Consider the following 26,255-nt stretch of genomic DNA (forward strand, 5'->3'; position numbering starts at 1 on the left):
GCATATGAAGAATATGAATACACACTGAAATAATGATGTGACTCTATGGGGGAAGAAGAATGTTATATAATTTGGGTTTTGAACCAGTTCACTTTCTACAATTCCTAGAGATCTGGTCACATTATGTAAGGAGGCCGTTTGATTTAATAGGGTATAAATTTGCCTTTTGATTTATCCCTGGTGTTCTCATCACAGAAGTCACATGTTGGTCTTTGATATGTTTCAGAAGAATAAAATCATTTTGAATTTCAGAAGATATGGATCTTTTGATAGACCTTCCTCAACTTCATAGGCCATAGCTGTGCTATCATTTTTTTTTTTTTAAGCTGTTCATTTCTCCCAGTCTTTGTTGCTATATACTTTGGTCTGGAAAGTTCTTGTCCCTTTTTGTAGGTTCCTTTATGGTTAACATCGTTCCCATCATGTGTTCATTTCCGGCTGAACTTCTGAAGGAAGTGTTAATGTACTATTGGACTCTACATTGAGTTAAAAATTTCTATTTATTGACCTTTCATTAGGAGAGAAATTGATCTAGGTGTGGTTTTAGGATAGACTGGGGGTATCCTATCTGGGGATATGTCAATAGCCTCCTTAATTTCTAGCTAAGTCCCTTGAAAAACTAAGCTTTCACAGGCTCCTCTAAGAGTAAGAGCTGCTTGAGAGGTTTTCTAAAATCCATTTCTGCCTAAAAGCAGAAACATACTTAAGTAAAAACTTGCAATTTTTAAATACAGTTCTAAATAAGAAAATCTAATACTATAGTAATACCAATTTATTTCTTGCATTAATATTTTCATTGTCATTCATTCAGTCACCAAACATGGGCCACATGTAGTCCCAGAAATTTAGGTATTGGCGTAAACTAAAAGTTAATTTTAACAGTAGAAAAAATGACTGTATGCAGATCTTTATACTTTGAAATATGTTAACATAAAAAAATGTTTTAATTAAATCACATTAATAAAAACTGAAGAGCATGAAACTCCTTTGCATGTTTCAGATGAAAAATGGAGCAGGCCTACAAAGCAATGAGCCCTGAGATCAGGGGTGACAGGCAGTCTTCTGGGTATAGTTTTGTATTATGCTTTGTCGAAGACTTCTGGGTGTGAACAATTCTTTCTACCCTTAAAGACTTCTTTCCAAGCCTTCCTTGACTACCTACCCCCCACCCTATTCTAATCCCACAGGTAGAATTGAGCATTCCTCCTACATGACCACATGACACCCTCCCCCCCCCCCCCGACTCCTGTTGTGGGCCTATGACTTGTGTGTGACTTTTGAGGGCAGGACCCCAGAACCTTTCATAGTGTGGTCAGAGCACCATTTGCTTCAGCACCATCAGGGTGATGTAGGGAGCACTGGTTGGACTCTTCCTTGTTAAGTCAGGATCTCTGGGATTGGGCCTAGAGATTTTGACAAACTTTTCAGCTGATGTGATTGCATACAGAGTTTGAGAAACCACCTGCCTGTCCCATAGAATGTTCTTAGTGAATAAGTCAGCCATACTTCAGTTGTCTCTGGGTTATTAAGCACATTTCCTTCAGCTGTTTCTCCTACGTATGTCCAGGATTTGCTGATAATCTCCAGGTTTCCATATCTCCCTACATTCTGCAAACTAAAATGATGTTCTAATAGGGTTCTACCCCGCGGTGAGTACAGACAAAAGAATAGATTAGTTCCAGACCTTACCCACATTCTGGCTTTCTTTTTAATATACCCTGCTATGCCTGGTTTTTATTTTATACTTGATAAGCATATTTAGTATTTGAATTTTGAAATAGCCTTTACCTCTCTCACTCTCTTTGCTACCAGTTGGGTCATCTTTTACCTAGATGACTACATGGTCTTCTAACCAGTCTTCCTGCTTCCATTCTAACCTTTCCCAAGTCTCAACTACAGGGCATGTGATCTTATTAAAATTCAGATTGACCCTGGGAGACCTCTCTGTACAGTCCTCCAGTGGCTTCCCACATCTTTTGGCAAGAAGATGAGCATCCTTACAGTGACCTTGCATGATTTGACTCCTGTCCCTACTCATGTTCGCCTCTTGCCTGCTTGTCACTCTCTCCCACCCGTGGAGTTCCAGCCACACTGACTTCACTCTGTTCCTCAAATGCACCACTTCCTTCCCAGCTGCCTCAGAGCCTTCTCGTGTCAGTTGCCTCTCCCTGGACTATTGCCACCCTCTCCACTACACCCAGCTCATTCTTCAGGTCACTACTTAAATATCACATTCTCAGGAATACCTTTTCCAACCAATTCCTCAGACTGACTTAGGACTTGTTTAATTTCCTCCGCTGTGATGCTGGTTTAGTACCTCTTACTCTAGTACTTGTCATAATTGAGATTAGATGGTCATTTGTGTAATTGTTTAATGCCTGCCTCCTCCACATGCCATTTTGGCAAGGGCTGTTGTCTTGTACATTGCTGTCTCCCTAGCTCTGCATCTGGGACACTGAATATTTCTGATCATCCTCTGTTTGAACCCTCCCTTCCCACTCCCACCATTGGATTTCCTGGTTTTACCATCATGTCTAGGAGTCCTAGGCTGGAGTCATCTGCAGATATAATTAACATGTTCTCTACGCCATCATCTACGTTGTTTGAAAATACTAATAAGTGATGGAGCCCAAAATTACCCTTTTGAAAAACAAGTTATTTATTAATTATTTTTTTTAAATTGAATCTGTTGGGGTGACTAGCTACAAATTTTGGTGTTCCCACAACCCCCTCAGGTTGCTAATTTGCTGGAACGACTCATAAATCAGGAAAGCACTATACTCACAATCATAGTTTTATTAGAAAGGATACAAATTGAGAATAGCCAAACGAAGAGCCCCAGAAGGCAAAGCCTGAGAGGACTCGAGATGCAAAGCTCTGCACCCTCTTCCCATGGGACCCGGGCACGTAACCCTCCCAGCACATTGATGTGTTCCTCAACCAGGAAGTCACAGATTCTCAGCATCCAGAACTTTTATTGGGGTTTCATTATATAGGAATGCGTGCTTAAGGTCAGGCTGGCTCAAAGTCCCAGCCCTCTAATCATGTGGTGGTCCTTCTGGTGGCCACCCCCATCCTGAAGCTATATAGTGGCCCACCGTGCGCCACCTCATTAGCAGAAACTCAGTTGTGATTCAAGAAGCTCATGAATAATGACACTTGTATCACTCAGGAAATTACAAGGGTTTTAGAAGCTCCCTGCCAGGAACCAGGGAGAAAGACCAGATAATTCTTTACAGCTTGGGACACTGAGTGGGCCTTTTCCACAGCAACACACAGAACCTGGATGATAGGAGTGTAAGTGGCATATGTAGCTGCTCCCAGAGGGTGAGGCGGCCTCGGCCTGCTCATCCAGCTCCCTCCTTTCCAGCCAGCCACTGGTGTGTGCCTTCCAGCACTGACTGCACGCACCTGGGGAGGAAGATTTCTGGTGGTATCTTCTTGGGTCTTCCTGGGACTAACCAGCTTCAGAAGCAGCCGAGAAACTGGCTGGCTCTGGGCTGCCCGGCCTGGCTGCAGCCTCCCAGGGCCCGGCTTGGGTGGTGGGGTGATGTGCACATCCGTGACTTTGTGACCCCCTGCTCTAACCCAGACACTGCTCTCAAATCTTGGCTTAAAATAGAGAGTGTTTTCTTTTTTAAAGGATACTATAAAGGTGACCAACAAAGTGAATTTTATGTGGTAGTTTTCATTGAAAATAATTTAGTGTGTGCTATACACCACTTCTAGAAGGGCACTAGGATTCCAAAACCAAAGACATGTAGGCTTGTATCAATTTTCAAAAGATTGAAATTCTTTTATTTTCCCCCATCCTTATTGAGTTGTAGTTGATAAATAACATTGTGTACATGCTAAGGTATACAGTGTCGTGATTTGATGTATGTATATATTGTGAAACGGTTGCTATGGTAAAGTTGGCTAAGACATCACCTCACATGGTTAACATTTTTTTGGTTCTTGTAAGAACACTTAAGATTTATTCTATTATCAACTGTTAAGTATACAGTACATTATTGTTAACTGTAGTCACCATGCTGTACATTAGATCCCCAAAACTTAATCCATCTTTTCCCCAGTTTTACTGAGATATAACTGATATAACATTGTGTACTTTTAAGGTGTACAGTGTGATGATTTGCTAAACGTAGATCCTGAAAAATGATTAGCACAATAAGGTTAGTTAACACATCCATAACAAATCAGAGAGGCAGGGCTATAAATGGAAGACCAAGCTTGTGCTCCTAATGCATTACTTATCCCACTGAGTGTGAATGCTTCCCAGCCACCAAATCATGTGTGTCTACTATTCTGCCTGCTCTCTAAAAGTCTGGGGGCTGAAAAGAGTTAGTGTGTGTGTGTGCATGTGTGTGGTGAGAATTTTTAAGATCTACCCTCTTAGAAACTTTCAAGTATACAATACAACATTGTTGACTGTAGTCACCATGCTGAAAATCACATTCTAGCAAGGTATGAGCAATATTCCAAGGTTGTGTCTTGCTCATTTTTTTCGGTAAAGCAAATCACATAGGGGCTGAATCAAAGGCCTTGCTGAAAATCACTTCCCCTTCAAATGGCCAGACCTGGACCTTTGATGGGGGATACACTTAGTTGGAAAGTCTTGGTCTCTTTCTCCATCTTTACCAATAAAGATGCTCTTTTCGGCCCCCAGACTTTTAGAGAGCAGGCAGAATAGTAGACACACATGATTTGGTGGCTGGGAAGCATTCACACTCAGTGGGATAAATAATACATTAGGAGCACAAGCTTGGTCTTCCATTTATAGCCCTGCCTCTCTGATTTGTTATACAGCCTCAAGCCAGCCTTTTCCCAGCCTTGCAGGTCAGCATCTTTAACATTGTAACTTGAGGGAAGATTAAGCTGCCTTGACTCTTGACTCTGTACCATTCAGATGTTAAAAATATCAGCAGAACCAAAAGTGCACAATCTTAATTTAGTAATATTGTACATCACTGCATTCCCCCCCCCCCCCAGAAAATATGACTTAGGTTCCCCCAAGTGATTTCCTAGATGGTCAGAAGTCTAATTGTGGTCTAACAATGGGTGGGAAAACTTTAGGAAAATGTTGTTTCTCATCATGGTAGGATGAGGAATTTTAACTGAGTGGAAGGTGCTCCATAATGCAGAGGGTGTCCTGGTAACCCCTTGAGCCTAACTTTCGAGTACGATCCTCATCTCAGTGATCTTCACCCACTAACACCTATATTCTGGTTGCCCTATTGCCTTTCCCTTTATTCCCCACTTCCATTATTGGATGCTATCTGTCTGAGCCATTGTCCTTACAGGGGCTTTACAGGGTTAAAAATCTTACCTCTTCATTTTGTTCCCAGGGGTCAGAAAGATGGAGATCACAATAGCCTCATGCATTGTTTATAGATCACATGCATTATTATATAATGGACCCTTACATTCAATAGTCTTATTCACAGCTGGAGGCAGTCCCTAGGGCCATGCTTCCTGCAGGCCAAGCTGAGCATGCTGGGGTCCTTCTCCACTCACCAGTCAGATACCTTATTTTTCCATCTGTGAGGAAGGCTGGATAAGTGATGGGGAGAGAAGCTGGGGATATTATTACTCTAGGAAATTCCTTTCAAGTGGCAATATGAGCACCAGGAAATGGGAGTTTCCCACCTACCACTTCTAAGTATCTCGATATAAACAGCCTATCTTCAAATCCTATACATATGGTTAAAAGATTAGCTTTGTAGGTGGTTACAACCTGTGTTTTTAGGAGAGACAGAAAAGCTTGGAAAGCACGCCAAAGAAGGCACCAGGGAAAAGAAAAAGGAATACAGTCCCCAAGAATTCTAGAACATGAAGAATTCGGTTTGGGGTGAAAAGACATTCAAGCGTGGATTTAAAGGAAGCTGATGAAAGTGGTCTTTTTCACTTTGAGACTGTTTCTAGCACTACTCACATCCACTCTCATGACTTTAATTTTATCAAATTGTTGTCATTACTAAAATAGCTCAAGTAGAAATTACTCTAAGAGATGCTGTCATGGTTTTTTAGGAGGTTTTAGCAAAGAAGAGGAAAGGTTGTGTTTTAAAGATACTGTAAAGTTCAAAGAGATGAGACTTGAAAAATAGAAGGAAAGAGAAACAAGCATTAAAAATGGGGACTGAAAGAGACATGAGAGGGGATCCTGGTGGGACAATGTATGTGACAGAAACTACAGACTGAAGGAGGCTGATGTCTGTAGCGACTTCTGTATACTGCAAGCTGGAAGGAAACATAAATTCCAGAAACAGTAAGGAAAGACAGGTTGCTTTTCAGGTAAACCAAAAAGATCATCTGAATTTCTAGGCCAATGAGAGGTTATTGACCTTTGAAGCAGTCATGATAGAGATGTAACTGGGGAATCACAAAAAGAGTTAGTGGTGGTTTAATATAATGTTAAATTCCAGGGAAAATCACTGTAGCAAGAACATAATCGGGGCTGACAATGGATTCTCAGCAGGATTCAGAGCGGGGCTGGGACTAGGGTGAGGGGAATGAAGCACTTGCTTTGGGCACAAAATTTAAGGGAATGCCAAAAAACCCTCAATAATCAACTAAATAATCTTTTAATGTAATATTGTTCATCAATAAAAAATAATACCAAAAAAATCCACGAAGAACAAAATATAGAATTTTAAATAGAGATAAGACTAGTAGGACTGATTTTTCCTTTGGCCTCAGGCTCTGATGTGGTTCAGAGGAACATCCAGGAAGACAGATTATTTAGTAAGACATCTTCCCCCAAAGCTTTCAGTGTAAGTTCCAAGTAGCCCAGCCCAGCATCTGTCTGGTTAGAAGGATGGTGAGGTTGACCTTCCATTCCTGTCCAGGATTGCAGGGGTTCCACATGGGGAATCCTGGGACTCCCACGTTCAAGGCAGAACTGACAGAGAGCAGATGGAAACAGTGACAGTAACGTTACTCCCACCACAGGCGGCTCTCAGGTCTAAAATAATCAGCTTAGTTTGACCCCTTCTGTTTCTGCAGTTGTCTTTCAAGAGTTACTTGTAGGCAAGTGTCTCACGAGAAGGATTAACTTGTGAAGGAAAGAGCCCCAAGCTTGGAGCAGGTGTTACTGGCAGGTAGTCTAGTGAACGATGGTACATTGCGGACAAGGCCTCCCTTTGATGGCATGTCTTTGCTCCAGCCTAGCAGCATGGCTTGTTTTCTTTAGATAAGAAAGTAGAGCTAGTGTAAGGGATTTCCCCCCTCCCCATAATAGGTGGTATATCCCTTGAGTGTAGAGAAAAGTGATTAAGTAAGGTCAGTACACGGATCTCTTATGTTGCTCTCTCGTCTGTACCATCTCTCGTCTGATAATTATTTGTGGTGGGAGGAGGTCCTATGCATTGAGGGATGTTTAGCAACATCTCTGGCCTCTACCCATTAGATGCCAGTAGCTACCCCGAGTCACCATTTTGTGACAACCAAAAATGTCTCTAGATGTTGCAAATGTCCCCTATTGGGACAGAAATCTCCTCTGGTTGTGAACCACTGTGCTCTCAAGAAATAACACCTACTAACTATGTCTTCACTTCCTCGTGCTACTCTCCCCCACTTCTGTATAAAGTAATAAGGATCTTCTACTGAAATGCATGTAGACGATTTCAGACCATCTGAATGGCTTATAAGAGGACCCAGCATCTTAATGGGTAGATTTAAGTAAAAGTAGAAGGTTATAGAAATAGAACCCTCACCAGCCATCACTCAGTATAAATCTCTGAGATGTTTTCAGTTACAGGTACCAGCAAACCAAGTTCAAGCTGATTTGTACAATAGAAGGGGATTATTGTACTGGTGGAGCTTTAGGCATCAGATGATCTGCCAGCTCAAATTTCTGAGCTCTTGTTTTTTAAAAATTAATGTTTCAAACAAACAGCATTTTCTCCCCCAAAGCTGCCTCTTCTTCTTCTTTTAAAGTATGTTTTTATTTATTTTAGAGAGAGGAAGGGAGAGGGATAGAGAGATAGAAACATCGACCTGCAAGATCGAGCCTGCATGTGCCCAGGAATCTAACCGGTGACCTCCTGGTTCGTGGGTCGACACCCAACCATTAGGCCACACCAGCCAGGCAAAGCTGCTTCTTCTGATGGATCGATTGCTCATGTAATAGTCACAAACTCAAAACGTCATGAGCATCTTTGAGGAGCTCCTTGCCATGTTCTTCCCATCAGTCAGCTGCCAGATCGTTTGCATTTTATGTCCATAGTATCTCCTTTTTTCCCCTCACTGCTCAAGCTCAGACTGGTGCCCTAACTTACCAACTGTTAATCTCCCCCCTTCCAGTGTCTTTTTCTTTTTTTAAAAATATATCTTTATTGATTTCAGAGAGGGGAAGAGACAGAGATAGAAACATTAATGATGAGAGAGTTGTCATTGATCGGCTGCCTCCTGCATGCCCCCCAATCAGCCCGCAACCTGGGCATATGCCCTGACCGGGAATGGAACCACCATCTCCTGGATCCTAGGTCGCAATGCTCGACCGCTGAGCCACGCCTTGCTGGGCCAGTGTCTTCTTGCCAGTTAGTCTTTCCAAAGCTGAGTACTGTTCCTCTTCAAACAACTCCAGCTATTCCTGTATCTCATGAGTTAATTCGGACTCCTTCCCGTGAGCATTCCCGATTCTTAGGTTCTAGTGTCAGTTTATCATTCAAAGCTCTCCCAACATCCCTCTAGCTACAGTGAGCTTCAGACAACTAAAGTAGTCAGTGTTTTCCAAACGTGCTCCCATTTTTCTGACTTAAACTTTCCTCTGCCAAAATCTCTTTTCCTTAAGGCCCAGCTCAAATGCCCCTGTGTCTACACAGCCTTCCTTGGTCACCACAATTAGAATGATTGCTTCCTGCTTTGCTTGTCTCTTCTCTTCTGCTTTCCACCTCATAGATTTGTATTCTTGCCCCCCCCCCTTCATATTCAGAGGTGATGATACTGCTTGTGAGGTCTTAGGCTGAATTCACTGATGAACTGAATTATGTATTTTTGAATAGTTGATTCATATTTTCTGTGCTTGTCCTATTGCCATCCATAGGAGACAATTTTTATAGTACCCTCCACAAGGAGATAGCTACGTGGAAATTCACCTGTTACAGTTCATCGGTGTTATTCATAAAGTGCCACACAGCAGCCGCTTCACTTAGGCACTGCCTTTTTTACCAGCTCTACAACCCTGGACAGAATTTGTTTATTACCCTCTGTTTCAGTTCTGTCATTTATGAAAAGGGGGTAGTACCCACCTCATAGAATTGATAAGAGGATTGTGTATGTGTGTGTGTATAACAGTGCCTGGCATATAGTAAGCACTATGTATGCATTTATTTTCCATTTGCCTATTTATTTATTATTCCCATTTTAAATTGCTTACCATTTTCTTGAAAGTCTTTGGGGAAAGCAGGCAGGGGCAGAAGTTAATGAGAAGGTCTAAGAGGAAAGCAAGTATGAAAAGATACTAAATTTAGACTGATAGATGCTGAATTTATAGCATTTCATGATTAAACTTATCTTACTCTACAATAAATACTAGTATTGAAGCATCTTATCATAAGAAAAATTAAAGGTAATTAAACAACTTAAATAATTTCTTTGGAAGTGAAAATGTGTCACAGATTGTTATATTTATAAATCAAGGTAACTATTTAGTAGATAGAAAAGAAGTCAGAATCTCTTGAACAGTGAACATATTTACTTACTTGCCTTAGCAAAAATCGAGATTTATTGCCTTTCAAGATAAATTTTGACTAAATATTGACTTTAGGTGCTCAATCATTGTTTGCCTGAAAGACCAATAAATCTTGACACTTCTCAACTTGAGTTGGAGTCGACTTGGTATTTATTAATTTATTTAATAAGATTTATAATCTTAACATTCCGTGAGCTTGAAAAAACAAACATTATAGAGTTTAGCAAGAGTAGAAAGTCTTTAGTTTATATATTTTGTCTTCTTTTTCTCTCTTCTTTTTTTTTTTGCTGCAAAAAGCTTTATTGTTTTCAGTTGGTGCACGGCTTGGGAGAGGGCTCAAGGGTGGTTAAACACTGCCTAGTGGCTGCAGGGGGCAGGAGCCCTGACACCAAGGGGATGCAGAGGGGCCCCTCAAAGCCTACTGGGCTTTGGAGGCTCCTAGTCCTGCTTGCGGGTGGGCCTTTCCGAGAGAGACTCTCCCCACCCTGCCCAGCCCAGGTCAGTCAGGTGGTGCCCATCTTCGTGACGAGTTTCACCCCCTCACCTAGGAAGTGTCTCCTAGGAAGTCACAGAGATGAGGGTCTGTATGGGCAGAACCAGGATGTGCAGATCCCAAAGGACCTGGCTCAGGTTTCTCTCTAGGGCCATGGCGGCTTCATGGCGTTCATGGCTTTACCCCACTCACCCCAGGTGGCTTCTGTACATCCTGGAAGAGGGTGTGGCCACCGCTTCACATTTTTACAAGAAGCTGGGTGCTCTCGTGCTTCTCTTTGGCCAACTTACAGAAGTGGCCCACGCTCTCCAGAGCCACATTGTCATAGTGGAAATAGAAGCCCAGAGAGAGGTAGGTCTAGGAAGCCCATAGATGCAGGCTGACCAGGTGGTTGAAGGAGGCCTCCACCTCAGTGGAATAATTCTGATGAATCTGGGAGCTCATGGTTGGTCAACAATAAGGAGCTAACCACAAAAATCTGTTTTGGATGGTCCTGGAGGCAGATAGCCAAGAAGATAGTTTTGGTGGTGGTGGCTGGAAAGGAGGTTGGAGGGTGGTTGGAGGCTAGAAGAAGGGGGACACTCCAGGTCTGTTCCTTCCAAACACTGTTGAAGCAAGAGACAGATTTGGGGGACCACTGACATGCTGCCTTGTATTTTCAACCTGCAGTAATTACATAACATGATTTTCACCTCATTTCTTACTTAAGCATAGTACTTCTATATTTAGTATGGCATTCAAATCCAAGCTAACTTACCTATTTAAATAACCATTACAAAAAAACAAAACAAAACCCTTGCCTGAGACTTGCAGAATACTAATAAATTTTAAACCAATTAGTATTCAGATTGGATTTTTAAAGGTATCTTTTTTTTTGGTTGCCTTAGTCCTGCAAGTAAAATCAAGTAACACGTGATTATACTTGTTAGAGGGCCTCTGTCTTGGACAGTTGATATCTGTTGGTCTCAGCCTCAGCCTGTATGTCTCTCTAGATATAATAAGGATTGACCACACAGCGTGTCCAGGGGCAGGGCTAAAACTTGACAAGCATAACATGCGCCATATTGCTGTGCTGAAATGAAAATCCTTTAGTGAGGGGCTTCCATTTTGTCTAATAGGAGTTACTTATTTCTCTTATATTCTTAAGGACATAGCTGTCCTAGCAACAGCTGCAGTCCATCTACAAGTGCCAGCTTAAGTTATCCTACATGTGTGTCAGCCACAATGAGAAGTGTCCTTCCAAGTGTTACTTATTTATGCTTTTTTCATGTGTCAGCCCTTTGACTATGCAGCCCAACTTTTTGAGTAAAAGTTTTGGCCAACAATAAGTGACAATTCCTTTTTATAATCTCTCACTGTTATAAAGGCCATTTATAGACAAACATAAAATGAAGCCCATCAGAAAAGTTTTTTTTTTTCCTGATGAACCGAAATGAATCTCAGTATAGCTTTGGAAAGAACCAGAAAGTACATTTCAAGATCACGCTTTGCTTTATTGTGTTTCACGAAAGATGTTGCGTTTAAAACATTGAAGGCAAGACCTTCCACCAGCAAAAAGATTATTACTCACTTCATTGCGATACTCTATTTATTGCGGTGGTCTGGAACCAGACCCACAATATTTCTGAGGTATGCCTATATGTGTATTCCCTCTCAACCATGAATTTTCATCCCCTGGGAAAATAATTCACTGTCAAAAAACTTAAAACCTATTGGAGAAGATAGCTCTGAGATGTTGCTGCTGAAAGTGAGCCTACAAAGTAAACAAAGGGACTGCCCACTGTCGGCCCTACTACAGGGTGGGCAAAAGTAGGTTTACAGTTGTGAGTATGTGAAATGTATTATTATTTATTCATTAGTGTGTTATTTGTTTGTATTACTTCCATACAAACCGCTGTAAACCTCCCTTTGCCCACTGCTGTATTCACGGTAGCCGTCTAGGCAGCATGAGATGGATTTTTCCTGATTTCCCCTTTTGTCCTGTTAGTGCCCTGTGAGATGCCGTGGGTGCCATTTGCCCTGTGACAGAATGAGGCATTTGGTTTTCATGTGCCTGATTCTCCATCCAGATATTTCATGTCATAATAGATTTTATGACTAGGTAGGTGCCTTCTATTTTGTGGGTCACCACCTTGTCCCACAGACAGAATAATCTAGTCATTTGAGACGGGAAAAGGTGTAGATCACTTACAATAGCCACAATTTTGCTTTTTGGGGTATCAGTTATTCATGGTCAGCCTTGGTCAGAAAATATTAAATGGAAAATTTCAGAAATAAACAATTCATAAGTTTTAAATTGCCTGCTGCTCTTAGTAGCATAGTGAAATTTCACACTGTCCTGCTCCATCACTCGGGGACATGAATCATCCCTTTGTCCCGTGTATCCTTGCAGTACATTCTACCCTTCCCCCCATTAGTCACTTAAGTGGCTGCCTGGATTATCAGATGGACCGTAGAGGTACTGCAGTGCTTGTGTTCAGGTAACCCTTATCTTATTGTTGTAATGGCTCTGTTTCCTCATTAGGTGGTGGTTAATTTCTTACTGTGCCTAACTTATAAATTAAACTTTATCATAGGTATGTCTGTATAGGAAAAAACATAGTGTATGTATATGGTTTAATACTCTCTCTAGTTTCAGGCATCCACTGGGGTTCTTGGATGGTATCCCTCACAGATGAGGGGGTACTGGTGTACGAGGTGTTTCTTGATGCCCCTCACCCTTGGCTCTTTTCATTACATTATGTAGAATTCCGTAGCCTCAGTTCCACCTATGTTACCTTGAGAACACACATGTGGTCAATCTTACATCCCAGCCGGCCCCTTCCTGCCCTAGAGAATGAAAGCCAGGCCCAGCTTTGCTTTGTCTCCACTTCCTTTAATAGACACCAAAACTGCATTGCAAAAATCGCTTCTGCCCTCCCTCCAACAATCCTTTGCCTAGACCCTGTGCCCGGCTTTGTGCTAATGCCAGGCTCATTAAACAGAATTTGCAATTGAACACCTTATTTTATTTTATTTTTAATTTAAAAAAATATATCTTTATTGATTTCAGAGAGAGGAAGAGAGGGATAGAAACATCAATGATGAGAGAGTCATTGATCGGCTGCCTCCTACACGCCCCGGACTGGGGATTGAGCCCGCAACCCGGGCCTGTGCCCTGACCGGGAATCGAACTGTGATCTCCTGAGCCACACCCGGCCAGGCTGAACACCTTATTTTAAATGTGACACCTTATTTTAAAAAGTACATGTTCAACACTTACTACGTAATGAGCCAGTGGTTACAGATTGTAAGCTAGGAAAGCTAAGTTCTTTATGATTTTCTTCCCTAATTCTTGTAAAATAGCAAGTCATTGAACCCCCGTTTCTGATTTTCTTCATTTGGGCAATTCTGGCCTCTAAAGCACATGACCCAAGTCCAGGCCTGCAAGCCACATTTTGGAGAATGTTTACCACAGCTCACCGTCCCATGACAGGGCGCTGGACAGAGTGGAGGAGGGAAGGACAGGGCTGTCTCCTTCCTCTCCTGTGGCCACCTCTCCCCACCCTGTGTGCATACAGTTAAAAGGGGGTTATGCAACTTGCTCGTTTTTTTTTCTACTTTAACGGAGCAAATTTGTCTTCTCCCTCTTTTTATCTTTCCCCCTCCCTCTTATAGAGGCACCTTCTCCTTTTTCTTATTTGCCCCTGTTCTCTTCTTAGAGCTTTTTTACCTTCCAAATACAAAATTCTGCATTTACCTTATCAAATTAGGGGAAGGCAGCACGGCTGACCACACTGAGGCAGCGTCGTGCATGCTCTTTCCTCCGTGAGACAGGTGCACCGGACCCGGCCACAGCCCTTGTTACTTTTCTCTCCTGCCCGGGGGTTTTCCAACTGCTGGTCTGGCCCGAGGGCTGAGCTGGTAGCCGTGAAATACAGAGAAGGTGGTTGGCTCCTCTTCAGATCTCAGCTTCAGTAACACCGCGTTGCAGCCAACTGAGCTAACTGGGTACACTTGTTAGAAGAAAGAGTGTGCCTTTGTGGAGAATTATGCCAAAATTTCTGTGTCAACCCCCAGCAACGGATTCTTTGGGGTGTCTTAAAAGGCCATTTGGGAAATGGACTTACATGCAGCAAATAGGTTTTCGGTTAAATGGTTACATTTGTTTCCCCAAGTGTATCAGAGGGAAGCTAAGCTCTTCAGAGCATGTGTTCATTAAAGATTTGAAGTGGGGTGGGAAGCAATAAAATAAAAAAAAGGCCAGTGGGTTCTCTTGTGAGATAGTTTTTTGTTCCTATGAATTGAATACACTTTCTGAAAAGTTTCAAAAAGAGACTGGAAGGAATGTATTTGCTTTCATCCAACATGTGGAGTGTTCCCTACTACAAATGCCCTTTAATTTAGAAACATTGTTGAAAAGTCTATTTGAAAGTACATACAAATATAATATGTAAATAAGCACTAATTAGTTATTTCAATTAATTATTTTTTGTTTCTGCTTTGCAGCTCTATTTTTCTCCCCATAACATTGCTTGTTGCAGTCAATCTTTGGTACCCTCCAAAAAATGTGTTTTTCTAACAGTAACTATTAAGAAAACACATTTTCCTCTCTGTTGAAAACTTTATAATGATAGTGAAATCCCAGATTCTGTATCTTTATAAGGAATTGTTTCAGACATTTTTAGTCTATGATTTGCTAGTATAACATTAAAGAAGGAAATCGTGCAGTTAATTGAAAGAACGGGTGTTTCCTTCTTCAAATAAATGGTATATGTTGTTTTTAGAAAATGAATCTACATCAGGCCACCAATTAGCCTCTTATCTTCTTTCCCAACCACCCTATATTCTTTCAGTGACAAATACATTGGATTTGAAGATTAAAAGTTTTAATTCTAAGTCAATAAGATTCTTCTCAGTGGGGACAATGGGTGCTCTGGAAAAACACGAGTATAATGAACTCAGGTTGTTTCTACATACCAGATTTTTGGAAATAAACTGAGAACCTGAAATGTTGATTTTGGAAGCCTAGAAAGTAAACTGTGTGACAAATTATGAGCTTTCTACTGAACTTATAATTCGTACACCCTCTGCACTTTTTGAATAGAATTAGAATGAGTGAGCTTGGAGGGACTTTGGCAGTCCCCTGGAAACCAGGGAGCAATCCTCAGCTCCTGGTGGTGGTTGGGTAGAAATGCAACTTCCAGGGCTCTACCCCCGTCTACAGAATCAAATTCTCTGGGCTGGGGGTATACATTTTTCATAGACATCTCTAGAAAATTCTGATGGTCAGTGAACTTGGCAAACCACAGATTTGGGCTAGCCCACAAATTCTGCAGTGAGGAAAGCAGGCCTAGAGAGTGGATGAGTCAGACTCATATTGTGCCCGAGGCAAGAACAAGCTTTCTGACTCTAGACTTGTGCTTGTGTATACACCATGTATCCAAAACAGTCCTAAGCATGTGGGTAGGTTGAAACCTACTTCTGTTATTAGGGGTGATTTCATCACTGAGAGTAGGAGAGCATGGTTCTAAATAAGGTATGCAGGTAAAGACACCCAAAGACTTAGAGGTTGGAGTTTTTGTGCTGGGGCTTCTGTCTAAACTAAAACCTGAATGAACCTGAGCCATGTTGTCTCAGCCTTTCTCTCCTCTGTGAGCCTGGAGACCTATGCAAACAGGCAAGGATGTTCAGCTCATTTGTTAGCTCACAGAGTTGAACCCCCATTATGTTAGGCTTTGGACATGTGTGCCTGGTTGATATACTTTAGGCTATATACTTTCTTAAAATGCATATTTGTGTATTTTAATATTTCTCGTGTATGTTTCATCTAGAAAATTATGATAAAAGTATAGACTGATAAACCCAGTAATACCTACTGAAGCATATATAAATATCCAGCAAATGCTTACTGATGTTTATTATATCCAAAATTCAAATAACCAGAAAAGCGAAAGTAACCTAAGTTTGTCTTTGTAGTCTTCTGTGCTGAGAGTTTCAACTATGGTGATGATCCTGGGTTTCTATAAAACCGTGATCACTTTCTCAATCATGAGGAAAGACTGAGTTCTATTCAGTGTCATTGCAGCATGAAGTCAGTTTGTCTGCAAGTTAATTTTTGGAAACTGCGATATCCCAGTGTCTAGAATATGTCAAGGTTCCCTCACCTTTGTTCCACAGTTCATATATAAGCGTGTGTGTAATGCAGAATTTCTTAGAATAGGCATCATATTTTCATAGGGAAATTAACAAAAGTAGGCTATTTCAAGCGGCAGATGATGCCTGGGTTAGGAGGACCGGTTCTAGAATAGCTACAGAAATGAAAATCTCTCTATGTGCATGTGCTGAATGAGTGTTAAGTAACATTCCGTGTATCATCCCTTCGACATAAACGTTTATTGATGGTCTGCTATGTGCAAAGCTGTGTGTTAAGTGCTGAGGATGAAAAATAGATCTGAGAAGTTTATGGTGTGGCTCTGGCTGTACAGACACATAACAAGGCGTGCAGGCTTCAGGCAGCGCCGTCGGGGAGCGCGCAGACAGCATTCCCACGCTCAGAGCCCGCCACTGGGGCGGCACCTCCTGCGCGCCCGACAGAAGCAGCATGGGTGCTGGGTGCTTCCTTATCTTTCACACGTACCTCACTCCCCAGGAGCTCCCCAAGACTGTGTTGCAGCTCACTAGTAAAGGAACTGCTGTTCTAGGGAGGAAGAGTATTGAGCTCTTAAAGCATTGCACCAGCACGTCGACTCTCTGTCTTTCACGACCTCTCCTATTTAAAAACAGTAGATCTCACGCTTCCTGGCAGGTGCACCGTGGAACTGCTTGATTGCTGATGCCATTTTATTGGTGATGAAAATGAAAGTTCTGTAAGCTCTGTGATCCTTTTATTCTTGCTGTTCATGTGAATCACTATCTTCGTAGGCTGGGGACTTGTTGTTAGATGTGTTTCAGCCCAGCCGTGATTCAGGCGATTGGGGTTCGATTCCCGGTCAGGGCACATGCCCAGGGTGCGGGCTCAATCCCCAGTGGGGGGCATGCAGGAGGCAGCCAATCAATGACTCTCTCATCACTGATGTTTCTCTCTCTCTCCCTCTTCCTTCCGTCCCTGAAATCAATAAAGACATATAAATAAAATAAAATGAAAGCTGTAAATAAAAAATTTCAGGAAAATGTTATTTATATAATCATGGTTATTATATGTTGTTATTTATATAATCCACCTGTTCTGGATTTGGTCCATTGGATTGACTGTGACAGAGTTTCTGTACTCATCAGCAGAAGGTGTTTCCTCCCATCTAAGGAAAATGAATGGCTTCTTTGTGGCAGAGCCATGATTATTACCAGGTCCCCTGACAGGACCAGGACAGTGCTCACAGAGCCACAGACTTCCTTGGACACAAAAAGGGCCTTAGCTGTCACTTGCAGGCAACCAATGGCCTTGAATAATAGGCAGGATTTGGCAAAGTAGAGATCATAGAAGAGGGTCTTGTGTAAGGACAACTAATATGCACCAAGATATAGAGGGTGGAGTTAGCACACTGTTTTTATTTGGGGAACAGTGTGGAGAGTTCTCTGACTGGAGTAAAGAGGTTACACTCCCACTGGAGAGTAGTCAGAGCAGGTAGTTGGAAAGGTGAGATGGGGGCCAAAGGACAGATTCCTTTCATTGATTTTGGAAACAAAGAAAGGCTTCATATCAGTTTTTAGGATCATTTTAGAGTCAGACAAGCTTAGAGCCAAATCCAGCTCCACCTCTTATTGGCTGAGTGACCTCAAGACAAAAGACTTAACCTGGCTAAAGCCTTAGTTTACTCATCTGTAAAACAGAGCTGGTAACGTCTCTCTCACAGAGATGTGTGGCTTATATAAAATGCTGTATGAGAAGCCCCAGCAAAGTGCCACATGAAAATAGAATTTCTGAGGAGGGAAGCAAGGAGATTCAAGTGGGGTTGTAGGGAGGCTGATCGCTGGCAGCTGCATGCCAAAGAGATGGAACCAGAAGAGACCAGAAATGGACCAGTGTCAGTGATCCCCAGAAGGCAAGGGGGCTGAGCTGTCAGGCTGGGAAGGAGGACTCATGGATATACATGGATTCTCTGCAACTTTTGTCCTGTTGTGGGATTTTGTTTAACTTGAGTTGAGGGTTGTGTAGCCTTGTGCTGTGTGCTGTTAACAGTGCAATAATCAGAGACTTTTGCTTTTGTTTGGAACAGGATGCCAGCGATCCATAGGCCTTTCCAATGGGAAAGCCAAGGTGTGCAACTACAGTGGGTGGTATTACTGCAGCAGCTGCCATGTAGATGACAGTTTCCTCATCCCAGCACGCGTGGTCCACAACTGGGATACTTCAAAATATAAGGTAGGCACAAAGCTGGGTGCACTTCATGACAGCAATTTGTTCATATGTTGTCACCTGGGTTGTAAAGACAATGACATAAGAATTTGAAGCACACTTTATTAGGTAGTCTCATAAAAGTTACCAGATCTTTTCGCACTTTTGTTTTTTTAAATCCTAACCTGAGGATATTTTTTCCATTGCTTTTTAGAGAGAGTGGAAGGGGGGGAGGGGGAGAGAGAGACATCGATGTGAGAGAGGCATATCAATTGGCTGCCTCCTGCACAAGCCCCGACCAGGGCTGGGGATCTGGGGATTGAGCCTGCAACCAAGGTCCATACCCTTGGCTGGAATCGAACCCAGGATCCTTCAGTTTGCAGGCCGATACTCTAACCACTGAGCCAAACCCGTCAGGGCCCTTTTCCCACTTTCTATCCTGTTGTGTTATCTCCCTCCTTTCTGTGGTTTTAACCACCAGAACTCACACGCTTATGATTCCCACTTTCATCTCCAGCTCCAGTTTTGCTACTGAAAGTGAGATCTTGGAATTAATTTCCTAATGGACGTCTCAACTTTAGTTTTCAACCTAGTTGTCTGCGAACTACGCGGACTGGTTAGCTACCTGGTACAGCATCTTCGCCCTTGCATAAACCAGGTACTACAATTTGGCAAGGTGAGGAATCCAACTCTGCACTGGAGTGGTACTTTAGGCTTAGGATTCTTTTATGGCACTGTGCCCGCCACATAGCAGAGAATTCTGTTGTCTGGTCTGACTAGCCTGCCCTGTGGGGTCCTCAATCTCGGTACACCCCAAGTGGGCTTCATCACCCTCCTAAATGTCCCCCCAAATACACATGGCTCCACCAGTCACCACTGCTTGTGCTGGGAGACATGCTGGACTCTTCCCTTGGCATCGCTGCCCTGCCTACTCAGTTAGCAGAAATCAGCCTCGGCATGTTAGCTCTTGAGATCCCGCTCTCCATTGCACCCATGACTCCACTACACTGGCTTCAACCCTCAGCATCACTCGTGTGAAGGAACCCAGGACCTTCCTGACTGTGCTTCCTGCCTTCAACTCTTGCTCCAGCAGTATTCCAAAAAAAGTTCTAATTTGCCCCAACAATATTTCAAAAAAAGTCCTAATCTCACCTTGGGTAAATTTGGTACCCTCATCAGTCTCAGTTTCTTCACATTCAGAGTGGAGATAATAATAGTACCTATTTCATAAGGTGGTTCTTTCCTTAAATGATTCACAGAAAGCACCTAGTGCAGTGCCTGGTACATAATAAGTGCTCAATTAATGGCAGCTTTTACCATGTTTGTACATAAGGTAAATACAGATCTCTTAGCTTGACATAGAGACCTTCATCCACTACCTCCCCACCTCCACGCTTCTATTCAGTAAGATCACACTCCTTCCTGTTGCCCATCCTGCCGTTTCACACCCCGTCTCCTCTTGCCCTCACTCAGCACAGCAAATCCTAAACCCAGCTTAACCCTCATTTCCTCTCCTGATTCTTTCCTTCCCCTCTACCAGACAGAGTTATCGTTCTCTCCTCTGCATCTTGTACTTGACACTCTGATATAGGCTATAAATATATTTGCCATGTGTGTATTAGATAAAAACTTATTTAGAGGGAAAGAACACTAGTTGAATTTGGTTTAGACAGTTTAGATTAATCTGCCTGGAGCAGGGCTTTGACAGCTAAGAGAGGTGTGTAAAGAGTGAGTGAGTGAGTGAGTGAGTGAGGCAGTCCTAGCCCCGTGATCACTGAGGCCTTAGGCTGGTGGCACCTGCCAGGGGAATATATGCCAGTCAGTGGAGTTAAAGCAGAAAAGGTGTCACTGAATGAGGAAAATGAACGACTCAGGCACAGTTTATGAGACATGAAATGAAGGAGGAAATCTAGGTCTGTTTGCAGTGAGCTGTGAAGGCCACCCATGTCATCAAACCATCAACTTAGCCATCGCTGACACTTGCAGCCTTTCTATGCAGCAGACTTTTGCCATGGTGGTCATTCAAATGACAAGGTGTGATTCTGAGAGGATAGGTAACTAATTGAAGATATCAGGTACCCTCCCTCCCTCCACGTTGCACGTGAGGAAAACCTCCTCTGTCAGACTGTTCCTTGTCAGTGAACAAGGGAAGATTTTAAAGCAAGAACAGAGCTGGTTGGTTTTATCTGGATCATCTCTCACAGGCATTAAGTAACTATATTCCATTTAGCGCAGTGTCTGCCTGTCTTTGCTCAGATGCAGGATTTAACTTAATGTTCCTAATTGTGAGGATCAATTCAGACCTATCAGTTTCCAAAACCAGACATCTTTCTGTGAGATCTGCCTGCTCCCTCTAATAGCAAGTACGTGACTGGCTTGACTATCCATTTAAACAAGTGAAAAAATGGTTTCGCAGAGCAGGATGAAGCCTGTCATCTTAAGTGTTTCCTTGTCTGCCCTCTGGAGAAATAATAATCCTAATTATTTTTAAAGCAGGATTTCATCTATTTTCCGGTGTACATCCTGCAAATTGAATTGAGCTCCAGGATTACGCAGTGGCTAAGCCCTATCCTCAGATTCTATAGCCATTTTCTAATGAAATTCTCTTTGATAATACTTTGCCCCAACACCCCCTCACCACCATTCAAAAATACCAGCATGACAAAGAGGTGGTAAGGAACTCAGACTTAGCCTCAGCTCTTCCTAACAGTTCCCCTCTGCTGTGCTGCTTATTTTTGCACCCTAGCCTGAATATTCACATTCCATTTAGCCGGGGGTTTTCCGTGTTACACAAACCATTTCCTATCTCTGTTATTTTGAGAGGCATTCGAGGCAGGCTCTATTGCCCTTGCAGAGCTGGAGAGTAGTTCGCTGATGGGAAAAACCACTTGTTCAAAGTCATTTAGAGATTTTGAGAACAAATTGTAATTAAACTTAAGATCTCCTGATTCCTCCTGTTAGCCCATAGTGTCTGTTTTAACAGGACCAATAAGTAGTATGGCTGGGATTGATTTCAATAAGATGGAGAAATGTGCTGGAAGAAAACCTTATACCAAAGCAAAGAGTGGTTATTTGACAGTGGTAAAATTACAGGTGGTAGATTTTTTTGTGTTTTTTTCTTTTTCAATTTTCTCCAAATTTTCAGAAATGTGACTATATTATTTTTATTATTTTATAAATTTTAACTGTCACTGAGCTCCATATATTCTGTTTAAGAAAATACATATTAGAAATTAACCTTTTCTAATGCTTCAGAATTAGAATTATGATTGTTCTGTCCTGCGATAGAAAACTGTAGTGTGGTTTAATGTGGTGTGGGAGGCTATTTTTACATAAAGAAATTGCCTCTGCTGCTATACTTTTATTCTTTTTTGAAGATACTTCCACAAGTTACAGGATTCAGAAAGTACAAAGGGCATATGTAAACAGATAATCTCCCTCCCACCCACCCTGTTCTTCTTCCCTCAGGCAAGCAAATCACTCCTTCCTCACGTACCCCCCAGAGATCATTTCTCATACACGTGTTTACACAGAATGGCAGTGGGCAGTACAGTGTACAAGCTGCTCTTGGAGAGCTTTCCATTTAGCTCACAAAACTATTCCATGGGCTTTTTTTTTTTTAATTTTTTAAAAAAAATATATCTTTATTGATTTTAGAGAGAGGAAGGGAGAGGGAGAGAGAGAGAATTTCTCCTGACAGACAACGAATATGCAAATAAGACTTCTAGATAGATTGAAGTGTTACTAAACTTTAGTTTTTATTTTAGAGTTAGAATAAAATGGGAACCTACATGCCAGTATGCTGCCTAATTGTATTACAGATCAGTCTCCATTTGTACCCACTTGCTTGCTATTTGGCTGGGAGGAGGGAAGGATGGGGATCACCTCTTCCAAAGAGTAGTGAGCAAACAGTTTGTGGTAGAGTTATTAAGAAATAGAAAGAAGCCCTGGCTGGGTGGCTCCGTTGGTCGGCACATCAGCCTGTACACCAAAAGGTTGTGGGTTTGATTTCCATCAGGGCAACTGCTTAGGTTGTGGGTTTGAGCCCTGGTCGGGGCACATACAGGAGGCAACCGATCGATGTTTCTCTCTCTTTTCTCTCTCTCTCCTCCTCCCTTCCTCTCTCAAAAAATGAATAAAAACATACCCTCGGGTGAGGGATATATAAATAAATTAATTAATTAAAGACCTGTGAATGTAAGCAGTACTAAAAAGCACAGAGTATCCAGAGATCTGAATTTTGGTTCTAATTCTGCCACAAATCACTTAAGCTCTCTGGACTCAATTTTCTCTCTATTAAATACAGATAATAGTAGTTCAGCGCTTCTCAAAGCATGTTCCATGAAGCATTAACAAGCTCTGTGCACATTAATAGCTGTTACTCAGGGTTCTGTAGGTGGGCCACGTGGAGGCCGGTCTTCTCATTGGAACAGGGCCTCTAGGAGAGCCCAGCCCTGGGAGCTCACAACGAGTCAGAGAAAGACACCCCTTCCTCGGGCTGGTGAGTGGAGCCCAGGCTGGACTTCATCTCCCATGGCACCCCCACCTCATACAGCCTGCACAACATTAAGCAGCTGCCTTGTCTGTAGTCAGATAGGTTTGGGGTAAGCAGGTTTTCCTAGTACGAGATGTCCAGAGCTTTACTATGCTGACAGGCTGTACTTGGAATCACCAAGAGAAGAATGTGACGTGTGGCATGTTTCTTGTTGGACGTCAGGACCTCTGTTTTGTAGGATCAGTATTCCTGGGAACACAGGTTGAGGAAAACTGAACTAGGTTGTCCGTGCCTGTCCTTGTTACCCTAAGATCGTGTTCTCGTCTATTTCATTTTGACACATTTTTCTCCTTCAACAAAAACCAAAGTCCTCACCACCACCACCTCGCCTCCAACTTGCTGTCTGTGGTCAAACATTCCCTTTGCCCGTTGCTCTGTTCCCCAGCGCTACTTTGGGGAGTGGGGCATGAAAAACTGGTCCACTCTTCTAGGACCCCTCTTTCAGGAACTTGGTTTTTTGTTTTTTTTAATCCTTGCCCGAGGATATTTTCTCTGTTGCTTTTCAGAGACAGTGGAAAGGGAAAAGAGAGAGAAAGAGAGAGAGAGAGAGAGAGAAACATCGATGTGAGAGAGCACATCATTTGGTTGCTTCCCACACACGCCCCGACCAGGGCAGGGGATCTAGCCTGCAGCTGAGGTACGTGCCCTTGACTGGAATGGAACCCTAGACCCGACTCTCTGCAGGCCGACTCTCTGACCACAGAGCCAAACTGGCCAGGGCAGGGACTTTGTTTTTAAGAGATAGCTGTCACCAGCATAATAAATCTATGTACCAAGGATGCTTAATGTTCAAATTAAATGACAAGTGTGATTATTTATAAATACGTATGCGTATGTAGTAGATGTGGTCATTATTAATTTAGAGCTAATTATAACCTGACTGTTCTGTTTTCTGCAATGCCCCATAACAGTGAGGTGGGGAGGTGACCTATTTCCACCTGGAGTTTCTCCTTAGCTCTCTTGAATCATGTAGACGCAGGGCTGTGAAGGAAGAGCCAGCTCTTATAGCTTAAACTATTCTGTTCTAAGGTAAAGGAGCTATGGAAAGAATTCCATTTATTTTAATGAATATTAAACATTATTTAGTAAAATACTAATAGGTCAATGAACTATTGACCCTGTAAAAATTGTTTCTAATGTGAATGGAGTGGGATCCTGGAAAGAATGCTAGGCAAAACCATTCAGTGTTTTAAAAGAAAGAGTATTGGGTTCATCCGTTTGCACCTGTAAGCTGAGTTCTCATGTACATCAGACACAGCACTCTGGCTTTTCACATTTTTCATAAATTTGGTTGGCAAGAAGTAGGACAGTAGCTTTTAGCTTTTAGGGAGAATATATTTGGCGTTCACATATAACTCATGCAATATTTATATTAACAAGAAAGAAACTTTCTGTCATGTAAACTTACTCACCTAAGAATGCCATTGGCTTCCTTCCCTAAGTAACTATGTTTTTAAACAGTTTCTTTTTTAAAAAGCTTTTAAATTGCAGTTGAGTTTGAAAGTGGAATCCTCATACCAGCATGGAGGGCCATTTAGAACCTAGGGGAAAAGTGCTCTATGTTGCAAAAATAGCATTTCCTGCCGAATTCTGAGTCCTCTCAGAAATTTCCTCACTGGTGTAAATGATTGATTCTGAAAAGCAAACATGTGCTCGGCCCCACTGCTGAACCTAGCTCAGCCTACAGGGATTCGTTCACACGCTCAGGCAGCCGTGGTCACAACACGCTCTGTATTCCTAACACTCGTTAATAACCCCGAGAAGCAGTGCCTCAGACATGACTGAAACTAGCTCTGTTTTTGTTTTTAGTAATTTCAGTTTATGAATGCTGATGTCAGTAGCTGCTGTCCCATTTGTCTTACTGCTTTTACTGTCTCTGTAAAAGACTTTTTTCCCTCTTTTCGAGCTTAAGTGCCACCTGAAGAGAGAAGCCTTTTAAGGCCTGGGAGACTGGCCAGTGCCCTTTGTCCTGCTGTTCACCTACTAAAAGGTAGCATTGTTAACCTCGTTCAGCAGGGCCCCGACTCAGTATAAACACTGCTCAATAGAGCCAGAAAGACTAATTGAATTGTACAATACATCATTTTTCAGCAACAGTTTCAAGTGGATTGTACTTCATCTTCCAGAACACCATTCGTTTTTCCCTCGTTTAAAATATTTAAATATTGCAAATGTTTAACTATGATAAATAGAATCTGTTTGAACCCAGTTCTGCCTTTCCCCACTGAACTGGGAGCTACATGAGGACAGGGCCACGCCTGGTTTATTCTCCACCGAATGCCTAAGCTTACTACAGTGCCTGGCATGTACCTGGGACTCTGCCTCAGAGGGAGGCATTACTTAGTTCTGCCAGCTGTCATTTCCAGTCTGGTAAAATAGTCAGACGTTTTGCGAATTCTAGGTGCTTCTTTGTGAGCTGGAGTTACAGAGACTGTAAACTTCATTAACTTTAACTCTGCAGGACCCCAGAGGATTACACAGCACAGCAGGTACCTCAGAAATAATTGCTGTTAAGGAAAAAAAAAAGGATACTTTTATTAGAAAAAAATTGATGCATATTTTGCATCTCTGTAAGGAGCATACACTTTTATATGAGTTTTACAATAAAAGAAAATGATAATATTGAATTTCATAAATGTGTTTTTAATCAACATGCAGTAGCCATACATCTAGTTATCACATATGCATATTGATGGGTTTTAATGGCTGTCTGCTTGTTGTACTCTGCTCTGTCTCCTCCTTGACTACCAAGTGAATTTCTGTTTATCTTTCTAGACCTCAAGCCAGTGTCACCTGTTTTGCCAGGCCTGTCCTGGCTTCTAGCTTCCTTCCTCCAGCACAGTTGATTTCTCCTTCCTTTCAGCTATCAGTGAACCTCAACCATATTTTTTTTGTGCTAGATGACAGGCTATGTGCTACATGTATATTTTGTTTTAAATACTTGTCTAATGTACCAAACAGTAAGTCCCTTGAAGGTAGAGTCCGGACTGTGTCCTATTTAACTTCATTAATAAGCTTCTAGCCCGTAGTGTGAAACATAGTGGATTTTTCATTTTCTTTTTAATAAGCAAAGGTGTTTGTTTTGTTTTTATGATGAATTCCAGCCTTACTCCCAGTACTGGAGAGGTTTTGGAGGAAATTTGGTGAAGAGGTCTTACCTCCCATAAATAGAAACTAAGCCAACTCTATATGCATCACT

At 42.2% G+C, this 26,255-nt stretch overlaps 1 protein-coding gene across 3 annotated transcripts in view; it reads left to right on the forward strand.

Moving 5' to 3' along the window:
* The window catches only part of PLEKHM3 (pleckstrin homology domain containing M3), a 156,746-nt gene that overhangs the window by 42,117 nt on the left and 88,374 nt on the right, over positions 1-26,255 (forward strand). For all 3 annotated transcript variants that reach the window (XM_087819620.1, XM_016196718.2, XM_016196719.2), the window contains exon 4: positions 18,383-18,528. In XM_087819620.1, coding sequence (XP_087675746.1) covers positions 18,383-18,528 — 146 coding nt within the window. The remainder of the gene's footprint in view (positions 1-18,382; positions 18,529-26,255) is intronic.

This window comes from Miniopterus natalensis, chromosome 8, assembly GCF_054644295.1.
Source record: "Miniopterus natalensis isolate mMinNat1 chromosome 8, mMinNat1.hap1, whole genome shotgun sequence".
Taxonomy (NCBI): domain Eukaryota; kingdom Metazoa; phylum Chordata; class Mammalia; order Chiroptera; family Miniopteridae; genus Miniopterus; species Miniopterus natalensis.